Here is a 14,767-nt window from a genome sequence, read left to right as displayed (position 1 = left end):
ACTAGGGCCAGGTAGGTAACAGTGAGTGCAAAGCCTGGTGGGATGGCACAAGCCTGGTCTAGAGGGACAGCCTCGCCTCAGGCCAGCAAGGTGGCCACTGGAACTGCAGTGCAGTGTGGCCAGATTACACAATATTTTTAATAGGAAGCGGGACATCCAGGTTTTTGCCAAAAGTCAAATCTCTCTAGGTTTTGGAAACATTGACAGCCAATTAAAAAAGGTATAATCACTGGTGGTGATAGGTAGTGGGGTGACAAACAGAACTCATTCATGGTCAGGTTTAGCCTGCAGGCCTCCTGTGTGTCCTTTGGTAGTTTCTTTCTTTTAAGAGATGACTGTTACCTGGAGCGGGACCAGGAAAACCCTTGTGTATATAGAATTCCTTACTAAAGGCATGAATGGGGCTTCCCTGGTGGCGCAGTGGTTGAGAGTCCGCCTGCCGATGCAGGGGACGCGGGTTCGTGCCCCGGTCCGGGAGGATCCCACGTGCCGCGGAGCGGCTGGGCCCGTGAGCCGTGGCCGCTGAGCCTGTGCTCCGTCCGCAACGGGAGAGGCCACAACAGCGAGAGGCCCGCGTACCGCAAAATAAATAACTAAATAAAAATAAAGGCATGAATGATTCCTCTTCATGAGTACCCCTCCCATTGTGTGATAATACTTTACAATGCAGAGTGTTTCTTTCTGGAGAGTTATAATGAAATCTTTCAGTCTGATGATAAAAAATAAATCTTCCCCTTTCCTCCTTATCTTTCTCTCTCCCTCCTTCCTTCCTTCCTCCTTCCTCCTCTACTGTGTCTTCCCAGTCAGATATTTCCCTATAGATATTAGAAGACAGGTTCGATGTAGAAAAATCAAAAGGAAACTAACAGTCAAAGAAAGGGTCTCTAGCCCCCGTCCCCCACCCCCCCACCCCCAAAAAGTGGCATTTGGGGATTGGGCTCCATAGGCAATGAATGACGCTTATCAGGCCGGGTCTGCAACCCTCACTGCACTGTGGGCTCTCCCGGGCTGTGAGGACCTCATGCTGTCAGAGGGGGGATCCCGTTCCATGTTATACTTGAAATGTCTTCTCACAGTTTTCCCCTTTATGCCTGAGAATCGGCCTCCTCCCCCTCTTAAACACCTGGGAAAATAACTGTAAGCTAATAACTAACATTGGTATGCAGTATAACAATTTTATAACACAGTTTTAGGAAAAATCTCAGCTGATACACCATTCCTGTGAGATAGGCAAGTGGGTATAGAATCCCCTTCTGGAGGCTTGCTAAAGTAGCAGTGTTTAATTCTTTTCCTTCCATTCCATAAGAGAGCCGTAGCCAGGGAGGATTGAAACCTGGTGTGCGGGGAGCCCCTGGCTCCCCCAGGCCTTCCCATACCTGCCGCCCTCACCTGGCATCCACAGATGGGAGGGTAAGGGGGACAGCTGGTAGTCCGGAGCCCCTGCCTGAGGTCTCCACCTCCCTGAAATTCCCGCTCCGGGTTGAGTGTGGTGTGAGGCACGGGTAAGGCCCGAAACCAAAGGGTGGCCCGTGGCCAGCCTCCTCTCCACGCCCACCCCGACCGCCTGTCACCCTGAGCTATTATTCCCCAAGCTGGGCAGAAAATAGCTCACTCAAGAGAATTATTTTTGTGTCTGTTAAACTTCAACCTGGGATTACTGAAAAGCCTGGCTGCAGAAGTGTTTCAGGACAGGAGTACTGGGAAAAGTGATGAGTCGGGGAGCAAAGGGGAAGCGGTGGGTGGAGGGGTACCACCTCTTCCCCCAGAGGCTGCGATGGCCACGGGCACTGGCCTTCCTCCCTAGAATACTGTTCATCGGGCTGCCTGACCAGCGGCCACTCCAGCTGACAGTGTGCAGCCTGCCCAGCCAGCTGGAGTGCAGTTCCCTCACAGCTCCTTTGATTGAGTGCAGGCCCTGAGCTGGTCCATCACATTCTTCTCCAGGGATGTTTGCCTCTGCCCGAAGGAGGGTTGAGTGAAGGGAGTGGAAATTCTGTTACCTGGTGTGGAGGTCCAGGTGGGCAGCTGAGGGGGCTGCAGGCAGCCAAGGAGGGAAAGAAGTTGTGGTTCTGGAGTATAGGCCTCCTCCCCCTCTTAAATACCTGGGAAAATAATTGTAAGCTAATAACTAACATTGGTATGGAGTATAGCAATTTTATAACACGCTTTTTAAAATTTTTTTATTTTTATTTATTTATTTTTTTGAACATCTTTATTGGAGTATAATTGTTTTACAATAGTGTGTTAGTTTTTCCTTTACAACAAACTGAATCAGTTATACATATACATATGTTCCCATATCTCTTCCCTCTTGCATCACCCTCTCTCCCACCCTCCCTATCCCACCCCTCTAGGTGGTCACAAAGCACAGAGGTGATCTCCCTGTGCTATGCAGCAGCTTCCCACTAGCTATCTAGTTTACATTTGATAGTGTATATATGTCCCTGCCACTCTCTCACTTCATCACAGCTTACTCTTCCCCCTCCCCATATCCTCAAGTCCATGTTCTAGTAGGTCTGTAACACGCTTTTTAAAAAAATCTCAGTGGACACAACAATCCTGTGAGAGGATTGTTGGAGACCTGGGCTCAGCTTCTCCTGTACCCTGAGGCAGCATTGAATGCCACTCTGTGTAGCGAATCTGTTCCATCTTTGCCCCTGGGTACCAAAGAAAAACCAGGAAGAGGAAGATAGCCAATGGGGGGGGGGGGTAGTGTGGAGAGGGCTCATGGGTTAGGACAAAGGCCACTATTTCCTACCGCTTTGTGGCCCCAGGGAAGAATCCTCCAGCGGTTTGGCCTGAAACATTGAAACAAGAGGGTTATCTTCAAAGATAGCTCTAAGGGGAAGGCTGTGCTTGTGTCATGTCATCGGCCAGCAGTGAACGTGGACATCTGGACCCAGGGTAGGGGCTGGCGTGTGCCCACACGTGCAGTGGACTCCCCACACCTGTCCACGACGCAAGTTGTTTTTGACCATCGTGTATGTGTGGTTGGTGCCCTTAGAGGGATTCCTGGCAACAGGGAAGTGACCTTGTTGACTGGGAGAGAGGAGTAAGCTGAGAGCACTGGTAGACGCAAATGTGGGGACCGGTGGTTTCCATGGTAAGGCAGCTGTCCCTGTGCCCGGCAACCGCATCTGGCCACCCTGGACACATTGGTGCATCAAATAAGGATTGACTGGTGATGTGCCACTGAATTGTTCACAACTTCCATCTGCCCTTGTTGAACCTTTTGTTCTTTCTTTGGGTTTTCTCTCACAAAAAGTATGTTTTCCTATTTAACTGGGCAGGATTTTCCAGAATTCGCTCCTCTACCTCTCCCTTCCAGCTCAATTACTGATGGAATAATCCCAGGGTAAAAGCATCCCCCCCCCACCCCCGCAAAGGAGAACAAGGGGTGTGCACCAGGGCGGTAGAAGAGGCCCACTGCTTTCCTGACCTGGGGGGCCCTTTCTCCTTGAGCAGTCGGGAAGGAGGCCCATTTTTACTTCCTTTGCAAAGCTCAAGGTCAATTCCGGTTGGAATGGGAAGCTGAATGGAGTCTGAAAGTCTTTGGTTGCAAAATATCATTGCAGTAATTTAAAATTCCTGGTATTCAAGACTCAGTGTGTTTACGAGAAGAAGTACAGTCGGTAGAGGAAAGAATGGAATTTACTTCCGACTGACATGAGTGTGGTCAGTTGGTCTATTTCTTTCTTGTGTCCCCTCTCTCTCTCCAGCCATATGGAGCTAGTTTCTCCACCTCCAAAGTGCTCTTTCCCTTTTGCCTCATGGCCTTTGCTCACATGGTATCACCTGCCCGGACCCCTCTTTACCCTTCTCACCACTGCCATGTTAAACTATGGCCCTTTCTGTCTCAGTTGAGGGGCAGAGAAGTGATGTCCTCTAAAGAGCCTCTCTCCCTCTCCAGGACCAGGCCAGGTGCTCTCCCACGTGCTCCCGTCACACCTGTGCCTACCTGTATTGCAGTGCGGATCTGAGTTGGAGATTCCTGTTTGTCTCCCTCAGTAGACTGTAGGCTTCGTGAGGGCCGGGTCTCTGGGCGGTTCACCATGGTGTCTCTGAGGCTTAGTATACAGCATGCCACATAGTCAGTGCTTAAAACCAGGCAGAGGTCACCATCATAGATAAGGCATCAGAGGCCAGAACCAATACCCAGCACAGTGTGAGGCCAAGAAGAAATTCTGTGGCCTCCTTGGCCCTCCAATATGGTCCCCAAGAAGAAATCTACACGGCACAGCAGGATGGCTGGAATTCTGACCGAACAGAAGCTCTGGAAAAGCTCTATTGGGGAAATCATTCGACACAGGAACTGAGTAGCAGCTTGGGGGTGTCTGCTGCTACCTTCTAAAATAAATGGGAACCTCCCCACTTTGGCCTCTTGAATGGGGCGAGGAAGTGCCGCTGACCTGATAACCGACAGGGGGCGCCCCCGGGCTGCTGAGCAGGGTCACACTAAGGGGAGAACAGATGCCCTATAAGCCCTGGATGCCGGAGGAGGTAGGAAAGAGACTCACGGGCTGAGAGAGGGAAAGGACGCGCTATGCTCAGAAGCAGTGAGCAATCGGTGGCACCTTGGGAGTCACGGCCTCATCTTCCTTGTGGAGGAAAAGTCCAGATGTGTAGCTCAGCTTCTCTGCTTGTCAGGGAGAGATTAGAACGATCCATTCTCCCCACCCCGAGCAGCCAGATTTTTAGGAGTCACAGCCAATGGGTGGGGTAGTCCGTTTTTTTCCCAGTTCAGCAGATACGTGGCTCTCTGGGCAATGTTTGTTTGGGGTGGAGCCTCTGGGATGGAGAACAGGCTTCCTGGCCTCCACGGCACCTCTCTGGGCCCTGAACTCTCTGCAATTGTACTAACAGTAACCGCTCTCATAATGAGAGCAAACATACAAAGCTGCAGTGTGCCGGGCCCTGTGCTGAGTGCTGTGCAGAGATCTCGGTCCCTGTGACCGCCTGTGACCTGGGCACTATCATGTCCCTGTTTGTAGATGAAGACACAGGGACGGGTTCTGGGGGAAGCTGGACAGTCGTCAGGTAGCCAAGGGTGTCAGGCTGGCCGAGGTGATTGTGGAGGTGAGCAAAGGACCTGATGCCAAGGATCCCGGATATCTCGCTTGGAGCTGGCAGGACCTGGGACTTGGGTACTACCTTTCCCACAGTGCAGGAAGAGTCTGAGGGATTCAGAGATTACATTGATCCCAGCAGGCATAAATTTAGGCCTACATGAACTTGGTCTGGGGACCAGCAGTCAGAAAGATGCTTAAGCTGGGTAGAGGGTCATGGGGCACTAAAAATTGGCCTTGGGAATCGCTTGGGAGAAAGAAACAGCTCTCTCCTGTTGTCCTGGGGTTTTTTTTTGTTTGTTTTTTTTTTTTAAGAAAATCAAGGAAAATCCCATTTAGCCGTCAGTTGCACCAGCAATCCCGGGGCTTCAGCTGTCCCCAGAGGAGGGCTAGATCTGCTCTCCCCGTATTCTTGGTCCTCTCCCTTTGGGCTGCCTCAGTTTCTACTCCTTGGTCTCCAAGTCACTGGACAAAGAGCCTCCTTGTCCTATCAACTTCCACCTGTGGCAGATGCCCCGGGGAAGTACTCTCACCCTAGTATCCCAGGAAAGCCACCCAGAGGAGTGAGATACACTCAGGCCAGGTGTATCCCGCCTCCCTCTAAAATAGTCCCTGACTGTCTTGAGTCCTCATCCATTTCTTCAGGCCAGAGAAGCCGGATGTGGGAGCAGAGATGGTCAGGCAGGAGCGAGTGGGTACCCCTCACCCATCACTTTGTTTTTCTATATTGCTTGTAAGGATGGAGTCAGTGCTGGGTGGTCTCAGTGCAGTCTGCCTCAGGGCCTCCTCGTGGCCTCTCCACAACTGCCCTCCTCTGAAGCATGAAATTCATGCCCCCTTCCGTGGCCTGTTTCTCTCCCACCTCACTCTGTTCCCCTGGGAAGATGCTCGGGCTGGTGATAAGAGGTCTTGGGACCTGGCCAGGGTGGGGTTGGAGAAGCATCCTCCCTCCTTGTGTGGCCTTTGACAACTCGCTTCCCCTCTGGTGGCCTCAGTTTCTTCTGCTGTAAGACCAGAGAGATTGGGCTGCAGCTACGGATGGGCTGGTTCCCTATGCTTCACTGGCCACTGTTGCTGCCCACGCTTTCCGGCAGGGACAGGGCATGGCCTGCCTGTTACCTGGAGAAGAGTAATCAACCCAGAAATCTTGTTGACAAAGCTGAGGGCTGAGTTTCCACTGGAAAAAGGCAGCTTGCAGGAATAATTGCTGTTGATAAGAAGTGGAAATATATCTAAGTAAGCTACATATCTGCTGTCCCACTGCCTAGAGCTTCGTGGGTTCCTGCCTCTGGGGTTTGCTCAGCTCCAAGAAGCCACCAGTGCTCCCAAGAGTGACAGGACCGTCTGCTAAGAAAGAGCCTTGATGAATGGCCAGTAGAGTGGGAGTCTGTAACATGGCTTCTCTGGAGCGACCTGCTAACCTGTGACACCGTATGGGGTGTCAGTTCTTGACCTTTACCAGGTTCTCAAAGGCGAGGTATATTCCCCCCAAATTAATTAAGAAGCGCCTTCAGGGGTAAAGTTATTCCTGAAACTGCTGGATCATCAGCCACTTAATTTCCCATCCTTCAGTCAGTCGTCAAACAGCTTGGTCCACCTCAGGCGTGTTCTTAGAGCTGCAGTGCTGGGGGCCAGCCTCCCCTGGAAACAACGGAGCCAGGACAGAGGCGGCAGGCTGCCTTGGCAGAACTTATGCAGCTACTCACACTCTTCCACAGGGTCCTTTTCTTGGGCTGGAAACCTTTCTCCAGGTGAAGCCAAGGAGGCAGATGCTGTCTGCACTCACCACCTTATTCACTGCCCTTGTGGGAATCATGATCGTACCTGGGACATTTATGAGGTCTAAATCAAAATTAAATGTAGCCAGCCTAGCTTCCTGTGCTTCTCTCCAAAACCTCACTCGCATCATAAACTTTGTAGATTTCTTCTATCTTTTCATGATAATTTCCCAGCAGATGAGGAGTGTACTTCTTTTTCTAATGTGTGTGGTAGTACCTCATGGTAGCCCTACCAACCCCTCCTCCAGAGACACTGTGGGAATGGCCTAGTAGATTCATCTTAGATGGCTGCGGAGAGCTGATCTAGGACCAGTGGTTGAAAACTGTAGGGGCTATTTCATCTGTGCATAATGAAGAGCTTTCTAAGCATAGAGCCATCCAAAGAGTATGGATTACCATGGGAGATAGTTCTCCAACAGAAAAGATATTTAAGTCCAGGCTAGAAAACTGGCTAGAATATTATGGAAGCGATTTAAGATGGTTGGAGTAGGTGGTGTTGAGTTTCCTTACAATCTTGAGATATTCTGAGATGACTGATATCCACTGGGTTTTACTTTGGAAATTGTAGTCTTCGGAAAATAATTTCCAAATGTTCTCAGCCACGTTTAAAATGTGTGTGTGTGTGTGTGTGTGTGTGTGTGTGTGTGTGTGTGTGTAGGAACTGGGGAGACAGTGGGGGGAGAAAGAATTGGGCCAAGTTCTAACTCTACAGTACACTTTCCTCTTTCCTTGCCCTCATTTCCACTCTATCCCCCCTCAGCTTCTTCTGGGAAGTAATGCTGAGACTTTTCCGGAGGAAGAATGTGGGCTTATGTTGGGGATGGTGAAGAAGGAAGAAAAGGCATCACCTCAACTGGCCATGATACTGCTGTGCCTAAGTTATACTAGAATAAAGAGACAGCAAGTAAGAAGTTGGGTAGGTCATACAGCGTTCAGCACTCTATGGGCAGAGTTGCAAGGATGATGAAATGAAAACAACAAGAAAAGGGCGTGCACGCATAAGCACATGTGCGCTTGTGGCTGGCGTGTGCACAGGCCCGTCCACTCCAGAGAGAGCCCAGCGTGTGGTTGATTCTGTGTGCGCCAATTTTAGGAAGAAGAGGAATTTTCTCCCCCTCTGCTGGGAAATCACTTAGCTTTGCATTTCTTTCTAGGAGGAGAGGGAGCTTTGAGCTAATGTCAACAATTAGAAAGCCTGTTTTGATCAGTCCTGTCCCAACCCTGATGAGGGAGGCCCCTCTCCTGGGCTCCCCGTCCCCACAGGACCCAAAGGGGCCACATCACTCCCGCCCTTCCTGCCCCTTAGCATCTGAGGGTGAGTGGGCCTCACCTGTTACTGGGAGGGTTGGGGAGAGCGCTCGGTGAAGGAATTTCACTTCCTGAATGGTCCTAAGGCCTCATCATGATGGGAATTCAGCCTTGGAGTTGCGTACTTTCAGAGCTAGAAAAGACCTTAGAAGTCAGACCTCTGTCTGCCACTTGGTCCTCCTGGAGTCACAGCTTTACTGCCTTCAGGACTCCGAAGAGGGTCTAGTGAATGCAGCAGAGTTAAACCGAGCCCCGTAGCACACTTCGATCCTTGTCTTGGCAGGGATCTCTGCAGGACACCCTGCAGTCCCCACCACCCTACAAGACTGTCCTAGGTGAGACTCTGCCTGGGGATGCCCATACAGCAGAAGCCACTGGAAGCTGGGGTGTCTGTTGTGTGAGCTGACGGGCAGACATGTGGGAGAGGCAGTGGTTGCGGCTTTGATGACTGGAAGGAAACGCATTATCTCCTCATTTCTTGCTAAAGCAAGGTCAGGCCTGGGGTCAGGCTCAGGCAGGGCTTTTGATGTGGGATGCTGACCCTGGAGGAATGGAAGCCAGGGACTTTCTGCAGAGCTGAGCTGCTACCCCTCTGCTTCTCCGAGGCTCAATACTAGGGGTTTGGGTATTTCTAAAGCAGGGCAGGAGGGGTTGGCGCTGGGGACAGCCCCAGCAAAGGCAGTGGGATGCTCTTACACTCAGAACATGAATTGGGGGTGGGGGGTGTATGATGTGGCAAAGTGGGTGGTATTAAGCTGGGGGTTTTTCCACTTGTTTTTTTTCTCCCTGTGTCTTTGCCCCACTTTGCATGCACTTGGACCTACGGGCTAAATCTAGGACAATCTTTCCTAAAAGGACCACCCAGTAGTGCAAAGTTGCATGGGGAGGAGAGGCCCATCTTTTGAATGGGGTTTTCCCAGGTAAGAGGGGTTGGCTGGCAGGAGAGAGATCCTGGCTGCTTTGGGAGCCTTGGAAGGAAAAGTGCCCCGACGTTCTTCTGTCACGACCTGGGGATTGTCCTGTCTGCTCCTCCCTGACTTAGTGGAAGTGAAGGGTGTCCAGGGCACAGGGTGAGGAAATGACTGAGTTATCTCCCTTAGGAAAAGTAGAGCAGAGAGCCGGGGCTCAGCTGCCTCGGTTCAGATCTGGGCTCCAAAGGCAATCATCTCTGTGCCTCAGTTTCCCCATGCCTAAAATAGGGGTAATAACAGTACCCTCCCGCGAGGTTGTTGTGAGGATTAAATGAGTGAGGGTACAGGAGGAGCTTGAAGCAGGGCCTGGCGTGAGTATTAGCGCCTGTGCTGGTGATTAGCACTGGGATGGGTTGACTTGGCAGGAGGCAAGGGCAGCCCTTGGCCATTGCAGGCAGTCAGCCTGTCCTCGTTTGGTCCCTGGCACCACCACTGGCCTGGCCGTGGGACCCTGGGCAAGTCTCTCAAAGTGCCCTACCTGGAGTTTGCTTTTGCCATCTGTAAAATGAGACTGCTCTTCATCTCACAGCACTGTTCGGAGGTTACGTGCGATCCCGGGTGGCACGTAGTAGATACTCAAACACTTTCTCTTTAAGCTCAGGGCTGGCAGGCTACCTGGATCTCAGGTCTGACTTCTAAATATCTTAGGGGCTGAGAGCAGGAAAGCAGTGGTCTTTTCTGTACCCATTTGGTCCTTACCTCAGCCTTCCTGAGGAGCAAGCAGGGAGTCTGGGAAATTGCTAAGGCCATGGGGTAGAAGCCAGAAGAGCCCGGTTGGCCGGGGGGCCTTGGGCAGTACAGCAGAGGAGAGCCTGGCTTGGAGGAAGTGGCCACATGTCTGTGCCCTGCCAGGTACCCCTCCTCCACCCACAGTCCTTGGGAGTGGGCCAGCCATGTTCACATTATCTCGGTAGGGTCCACTGACACTTTCCTCAGTTGTTCCTTGGGGGTGGGCAGTGCCTGAGGGGGTGGTAGATGGGTCAGTGGGCCTGCAGTCTTAGGACTGGGCCTGGGTCTTGGATGCCCCTTGGGCTCTCCCCTTCTCTGCCTAGTTGGGCCACTAGGAGGCAGTGAAACAAAAGCTGGGGGTCTGAACCTTCCCCACATGGGGTTTGCCTGAAAGGCCTTTGCCAGGGTTCGGGGTCAGGCGCCCGCATATCTATTCTCTCCCCAGCCACTTCCTATTGGCATCAACGAAGGGAGGAAGTGTGCGTGTGTTTGTCTGTCTGGGTGGGCAAGTGGAAGTGCGGAGGGTGAAATTCCACCAGCCCCACCTTGGTGACCCATCACGCCACTAAGACCCAGAGTCTGGACACGAGAGTCAGCCCACCTTCAGCCTTCGCCGAGGCCGGAGGTGTTGAGCATGTCTGGGGAAGAGCTAAAAGTGGCAGAAAACATCCTGTTTGAAAGCAGTGCGTTGCTGTATTTAACCCCTGCAGCACCTGCTCCGCCTACACCCAGTCTCCACAGACAGCAGATCCCAGACACCTGTCTTTGAAGCTATCCCAAGAGGCCAGGGCTAACCTGCACCATTCCCAGCGCCCGAGTGGCCTCTGCCATCGCCCACGCACCTGTCTCCTTCCCGCCCTCAGCAGCCTGCCAGGCCCCCCTCTGGCTCTGCCTCTCTGAGCATCCCTAAAACCTGGGGGTGGGGCCGCGGGAGCAGTCGAGCTCCCTTGGAAGAAGCCCCTCCTCCCTCCCAACACTCTCTGCGGCTCTTTCCATTTGCCCATGTGCTGGATGCCACCTCCCACTCCTTCCTGCCGCTCTTGCTGCCCGCTCCCCCCACCCCCCGGCCTCAAGGGAGAGCTCTTCCTGGCTGCCGCCTGGGCTCCTGCCCCTTCAGCCCTGCCAGTGATGACACCACATGTCTGCCCTCAACAGATCACTTCCGTCAAGTTTTCAATCCCTGATCTGGGGACTAAAGCCCCTGGAAAGAGCCTTTCATCCTGCGTGATGAGCTCTCTAGCGGTGAGGTCCGTGCTGAGCTGTAAAGTGCTTCCCCCTTTTCATTTCAGAGTCCTCTTGGTTGGAAGCCCCTGTGAGCCCTCACAGAAGGGCACCTCTGCACTCAACTTCCCTTCCCTCCTGCTCCTTCAGGTGGGTGTTTCCTCCTCAGCCACAACCTCCTGGCTTTCCGTTATCCGGGGGCGAGGGGAGGCGGGCAGGGGAAGAGGAGATACTCCCTTGCCCTTGGCAAATGTGGGTCGGTCCAGTCCTGTGTCAGCAGAGTCCTCAGCAGCCCGCGGCCGAGACCTGGAGCCAGGCTGATCGGGGTGAGGCCTCAGAGGGAGGGGGCTTACAGATGCCCAGGCCAGGACCCCAGGGGGCCATCCAGCATGGTGAGGTTTCCTATCCAGCTCCCAACTCCTTTTCTCTTTCCTGCTCTCCACGGTCTCTGCCTGTCACTCCTGGCACTGTCAGCTCTCAGGCCATATGAGCCTGGGACTCTTCTCCACCTCTGGACTCTGGTCCTGGGCCCTGGCTTCTTGGTAGCAGCGCATAACCCCAAGCAGGGCTGAGTTGTCTCTCAGCTCACCTGAAATTGTCCTGTTCGCTCTGGGCCTCTGTCGGCCGGGTCCAGCCTTCTGTCAGGCCTAACCCAGTGCCTGGGGTCCCACCCCTGGGCCAGGAGCCTTCCTGCCATCACTCTGTTGCGGGAAGGCGCAGTTGCCCGGCTGTGGTGTCGTGTTGTTTCAATTCTCTCGCATCCTCACGTCTCCAGTGAGCCCAGATGATGCTGAATACTTGTTGGACTGATCTGACTGATTTCCTTCCACCCTCACATTTAATTTCTCTTTTTTCCACCAAATCCACCGGATGGTTGGCCGCTGGATGACACAGACTCTGTAGCAACATCACGATGACTGGGAATTGCATCATCTCAGCTGACCTGGGGTCAAGCCACAAGCATTCTAGACAGTTTCTCTTCTTGCCCCACAATGGTATTGGGAGTCTGGGATCCCTGCCCACTTCTGGGATGTGAGTGACACCCCAGGAGCCTGGAGTCAGCCTGGACTTCATATGGGCTATAGGGACAGTGCTGACAAACCCAAAGGCACTCTCTTTTATTTTTAGTTGTTTTACAGTTACGCAATGTTTTTATGGAGCATATAAAACAGAAAATAGAGTTTTAGTAGTAGTAATAAGAATAATAAGACACTGTATACCTACCACTCAGAGAAATGGAATGTGGCTGCTGCATAATGCTTCTGCATGCCCTCCCCAATCTTACTCCCTCAAAAGTTTCTGTTAATCATTCCTTTGTTCTTTTTTTTTCAAGTGTTTCTCTCTGTCTCTGCATGTGTATATATATAAGCATTATTGTTTAACAAGTATCAACCTAGCTGTGATAGGGATGGGCGACAGGGTCACTCTTATTACTTTAAAGTTCCCAGGAAAAGAAGAGCTGAAAGAGAAAGTTAGGGAATCCAATACAGCTGTCTGTGATCAGGGCGCCTCTGCCCCTGCAGGACTGACAATACCTGTCCTTATCTGTTCAGCTTCCTTTGTTTGGCTTGAAGCTCTTGGGGAGATTTTTCTTGTTTTGTAAAATTAAGTATTCGTTTTGTGCACTTTGTAATTAGAGTTGCTAGAAAAACCTCAATGTTTGGGCTTCTCTGGACCTCATTTGTAAAACAAGTGATCGTAATAGTACTTTTGCCTCATTGGGGTGAGATGAAGATGGACTGAAAGAAGACCCTCCCAGGCATTGATGTGTCAAACCTCAGCTCAGATTGAGAGCCTAGTCATTGGAAAGAGGCTTGGAGCTTCCCGAGGGCCTCCGGAAGCTACCTCAGTGGGAGGACGTGGCACCAGGGTAGGAGGGGGTAGGGTGCTTGTCCCCTCACCACTGGCTTTCTCCCTTGTTTTTCTTCTGACCTCAGGGACCCTCCTGCCCTGGAGTCAAGGCACTTAAACCTGTAACAACCCATGTGAGGACTCAGATAAAACTGGGAGGCAGCAGGGTCTGAAACCATTTCAGGGAGGCAGGAGGGACCCCAGAAGCAGCTCTGAGCTGACAGCAGTGGGGGATCAGGGGCAGCAGGTGAAGCCAAGGCCCCAGTTTGCCCAAGGCAAGACCTGTCAGCAGCTTCCCGAGAAGGATCTCCCAAAGCTATATATTTTGTTCCCTCTATCTCGTTCCCCCCTTTCTTCAAGTGTGAAATCCATCTCTAGATAATGCCTATTTATAAAAGCCATCTCTGAAAACAAAATTAGTTCACTGTATATGACTCACATTACTCAGAAGGACGTTCAGAACAATGTGTTGAATTTATATTGAAAACAAAGAGAGAGAAAAAGACTGATGAATTTGGTACCAGGACCGCAGGGGCACAAGTCCTGTCCATCGTGAGCTGCAGGGAGGCGAGGAGCTGGCACGACAGGGTCTGATTTGGGCATGTAGTCTATCCTCTTCCCCTCGCCCTGAAGGAAAGAGGGGCTGAGGGTTTCCCTCTGCGTTGGAGGCTGTTGGAGGGCCCTCGTGCCTCCTGGAGGGGACACTAGGCAAGAGAGGCCTCTGACCTGCGGCAGGTCCGCTGCTGAGGTGGAGCTGAGACCAGTGGTGTGCGGATGTTCATTCGCATAATCCTTCCTCACACCCGGTGAAGAAGAACACATTCCTCAGATGACAGTGGGGTGCAGAGAGGCTGAACATCTCACCCAAAGCAGCCCAGCCTGTAGGCAGCAGGCACAGCCTCTGCTCCCTGGCACCTTGGTTCCAGGCCACGCCATGAGCACCACTGCAGCGCCCCTCCACAGATTTGCTCCGAACTGGGTTAGGAGCCCGCCTTCTGCCTGTGGCCAGCAGAGTGTCAGGAGGGTGAGCTGGGGGCCAAGAGCCACGAAGGGAGGGCACCAAAGAATCCTGCTCCAGCCTGGGCCCCGGGGAGCTGCCCAGCTTTGCTGAGCTCCTGGCGGAAGGGCCGCCAGCCGGCCCTGGCACCGTCTCACCCCTGCCTGCTGTCCTTGCAAGGATGGAGGAGATGGCAGCCGGCGCTTCCTTACCTGACACCGGCGACTTCGACCGAAACGTGCCCCGGATCTGCGGCGTGTGCGGAGACCGAGCCACCGGCTTCCATTTCAACGCTATGACCTGTGAAGGCTGCAAAGGCTTCTTCAGGTAAGTCCTCCCCAAGGGGGACGGGCAGGAGAGGAATGGGGTTTCCCAGGCAGAGACCCTGTGTTTTTCGCGTCTCCTTTCCTACCGGGCCCAGGAACACGCCAGCTCTCACAGCCCCCGGGGGCGATAGGGTCCCGAGGCTGTCTTCTTCCTCCTCTGCCCTCAACTCCAGCTCGTCCTCTGACACCCTCAGAAACTGCTTTCCTGAGGTGGCATGTAGGTCCCCATCCTTCCATTACCCCTTGGTCCGCAGCTCCCTGCACCAACCCACGTGTCTGTCCTCCCGGAGCAAACCGCTTCCTAATCCAAGAGACCGGCATGGCCTCCGGGAGGCCCAAGAACTTGGCCTCAGAGCTTGCCCTCTCCCCACCCCCCATCCAAATCAAACCATTCCCTGGAACAAGGGAAACTGCATCCCTGGTTGGACCTCCATAGCTGATCTGCGCCCAGATCCGCATCCACGGCTTGCTTGTCGCAGGTTGCAAAGCCAACCTCAGAATGCCCGGGAAGCACAGGCAT

General features: G+C 52.8%; 2 protein-coding genes across 3 annotated transcripts in view; one reads left to right on the top strand and one right to left on the bottom strand.

The window, feature by feature from the left end:
- Positions 1-14,767, bottom strand: part of PFKM (phosphofructokinase, muscle) — a 478,771-nt gene that overhangs the window by 249,865 nt on the left and 214,139 nt on the right. The gene's annotated exons all lie outside the window — the stretch shown is intronic.
- Positions 1-14,767, top strand: part of VDR (vitamin D receptor) — a 55,412-nt gene that overhangs the window by 9,270 nt on the left and 31,375 nt on the right. Inside the window, exons 2-3 of one of the 2 annotated variants that reach the window (XM_059082754.2) lie at positions 11,142-11,223; positions 14,102-14,248. In XM_059082754.2, coding sequence (XP_058938737.1) covers positions 14,103-14,248 — 146 coding nt within the window. In that variant the 5' untranslated portion in view covers positions 11,142-11,223; position 14,102. The remainder of the gene's footprint in view (positions 1-11,141; positions 11,224-14,101; positions 14,249-14,767) is intronic. The other variant, XM_067010645.1, reaches the window with a different exon arrangement.

This window comes from Kogia breviceps, chromosome 12 (genome assembly GCF_026419965.1).
Source record: "Kogia breviceps isolate mKogBre1 chromosome 12, mKogBre1 haplotype 1, whole genome shotgun sequence".
NCBI classification, from domain to species: domain Eukaryota; kingdom Metazoa; phylum Chordata; class Mammalia; order Artiodactyla; family Physeteridae; genus Kogia; species Kogia breviceps.
Note: the sequence above shows the minus strand (reverse complement) of the source record. Positions and strands in the feature narration are given on the sequence as shown.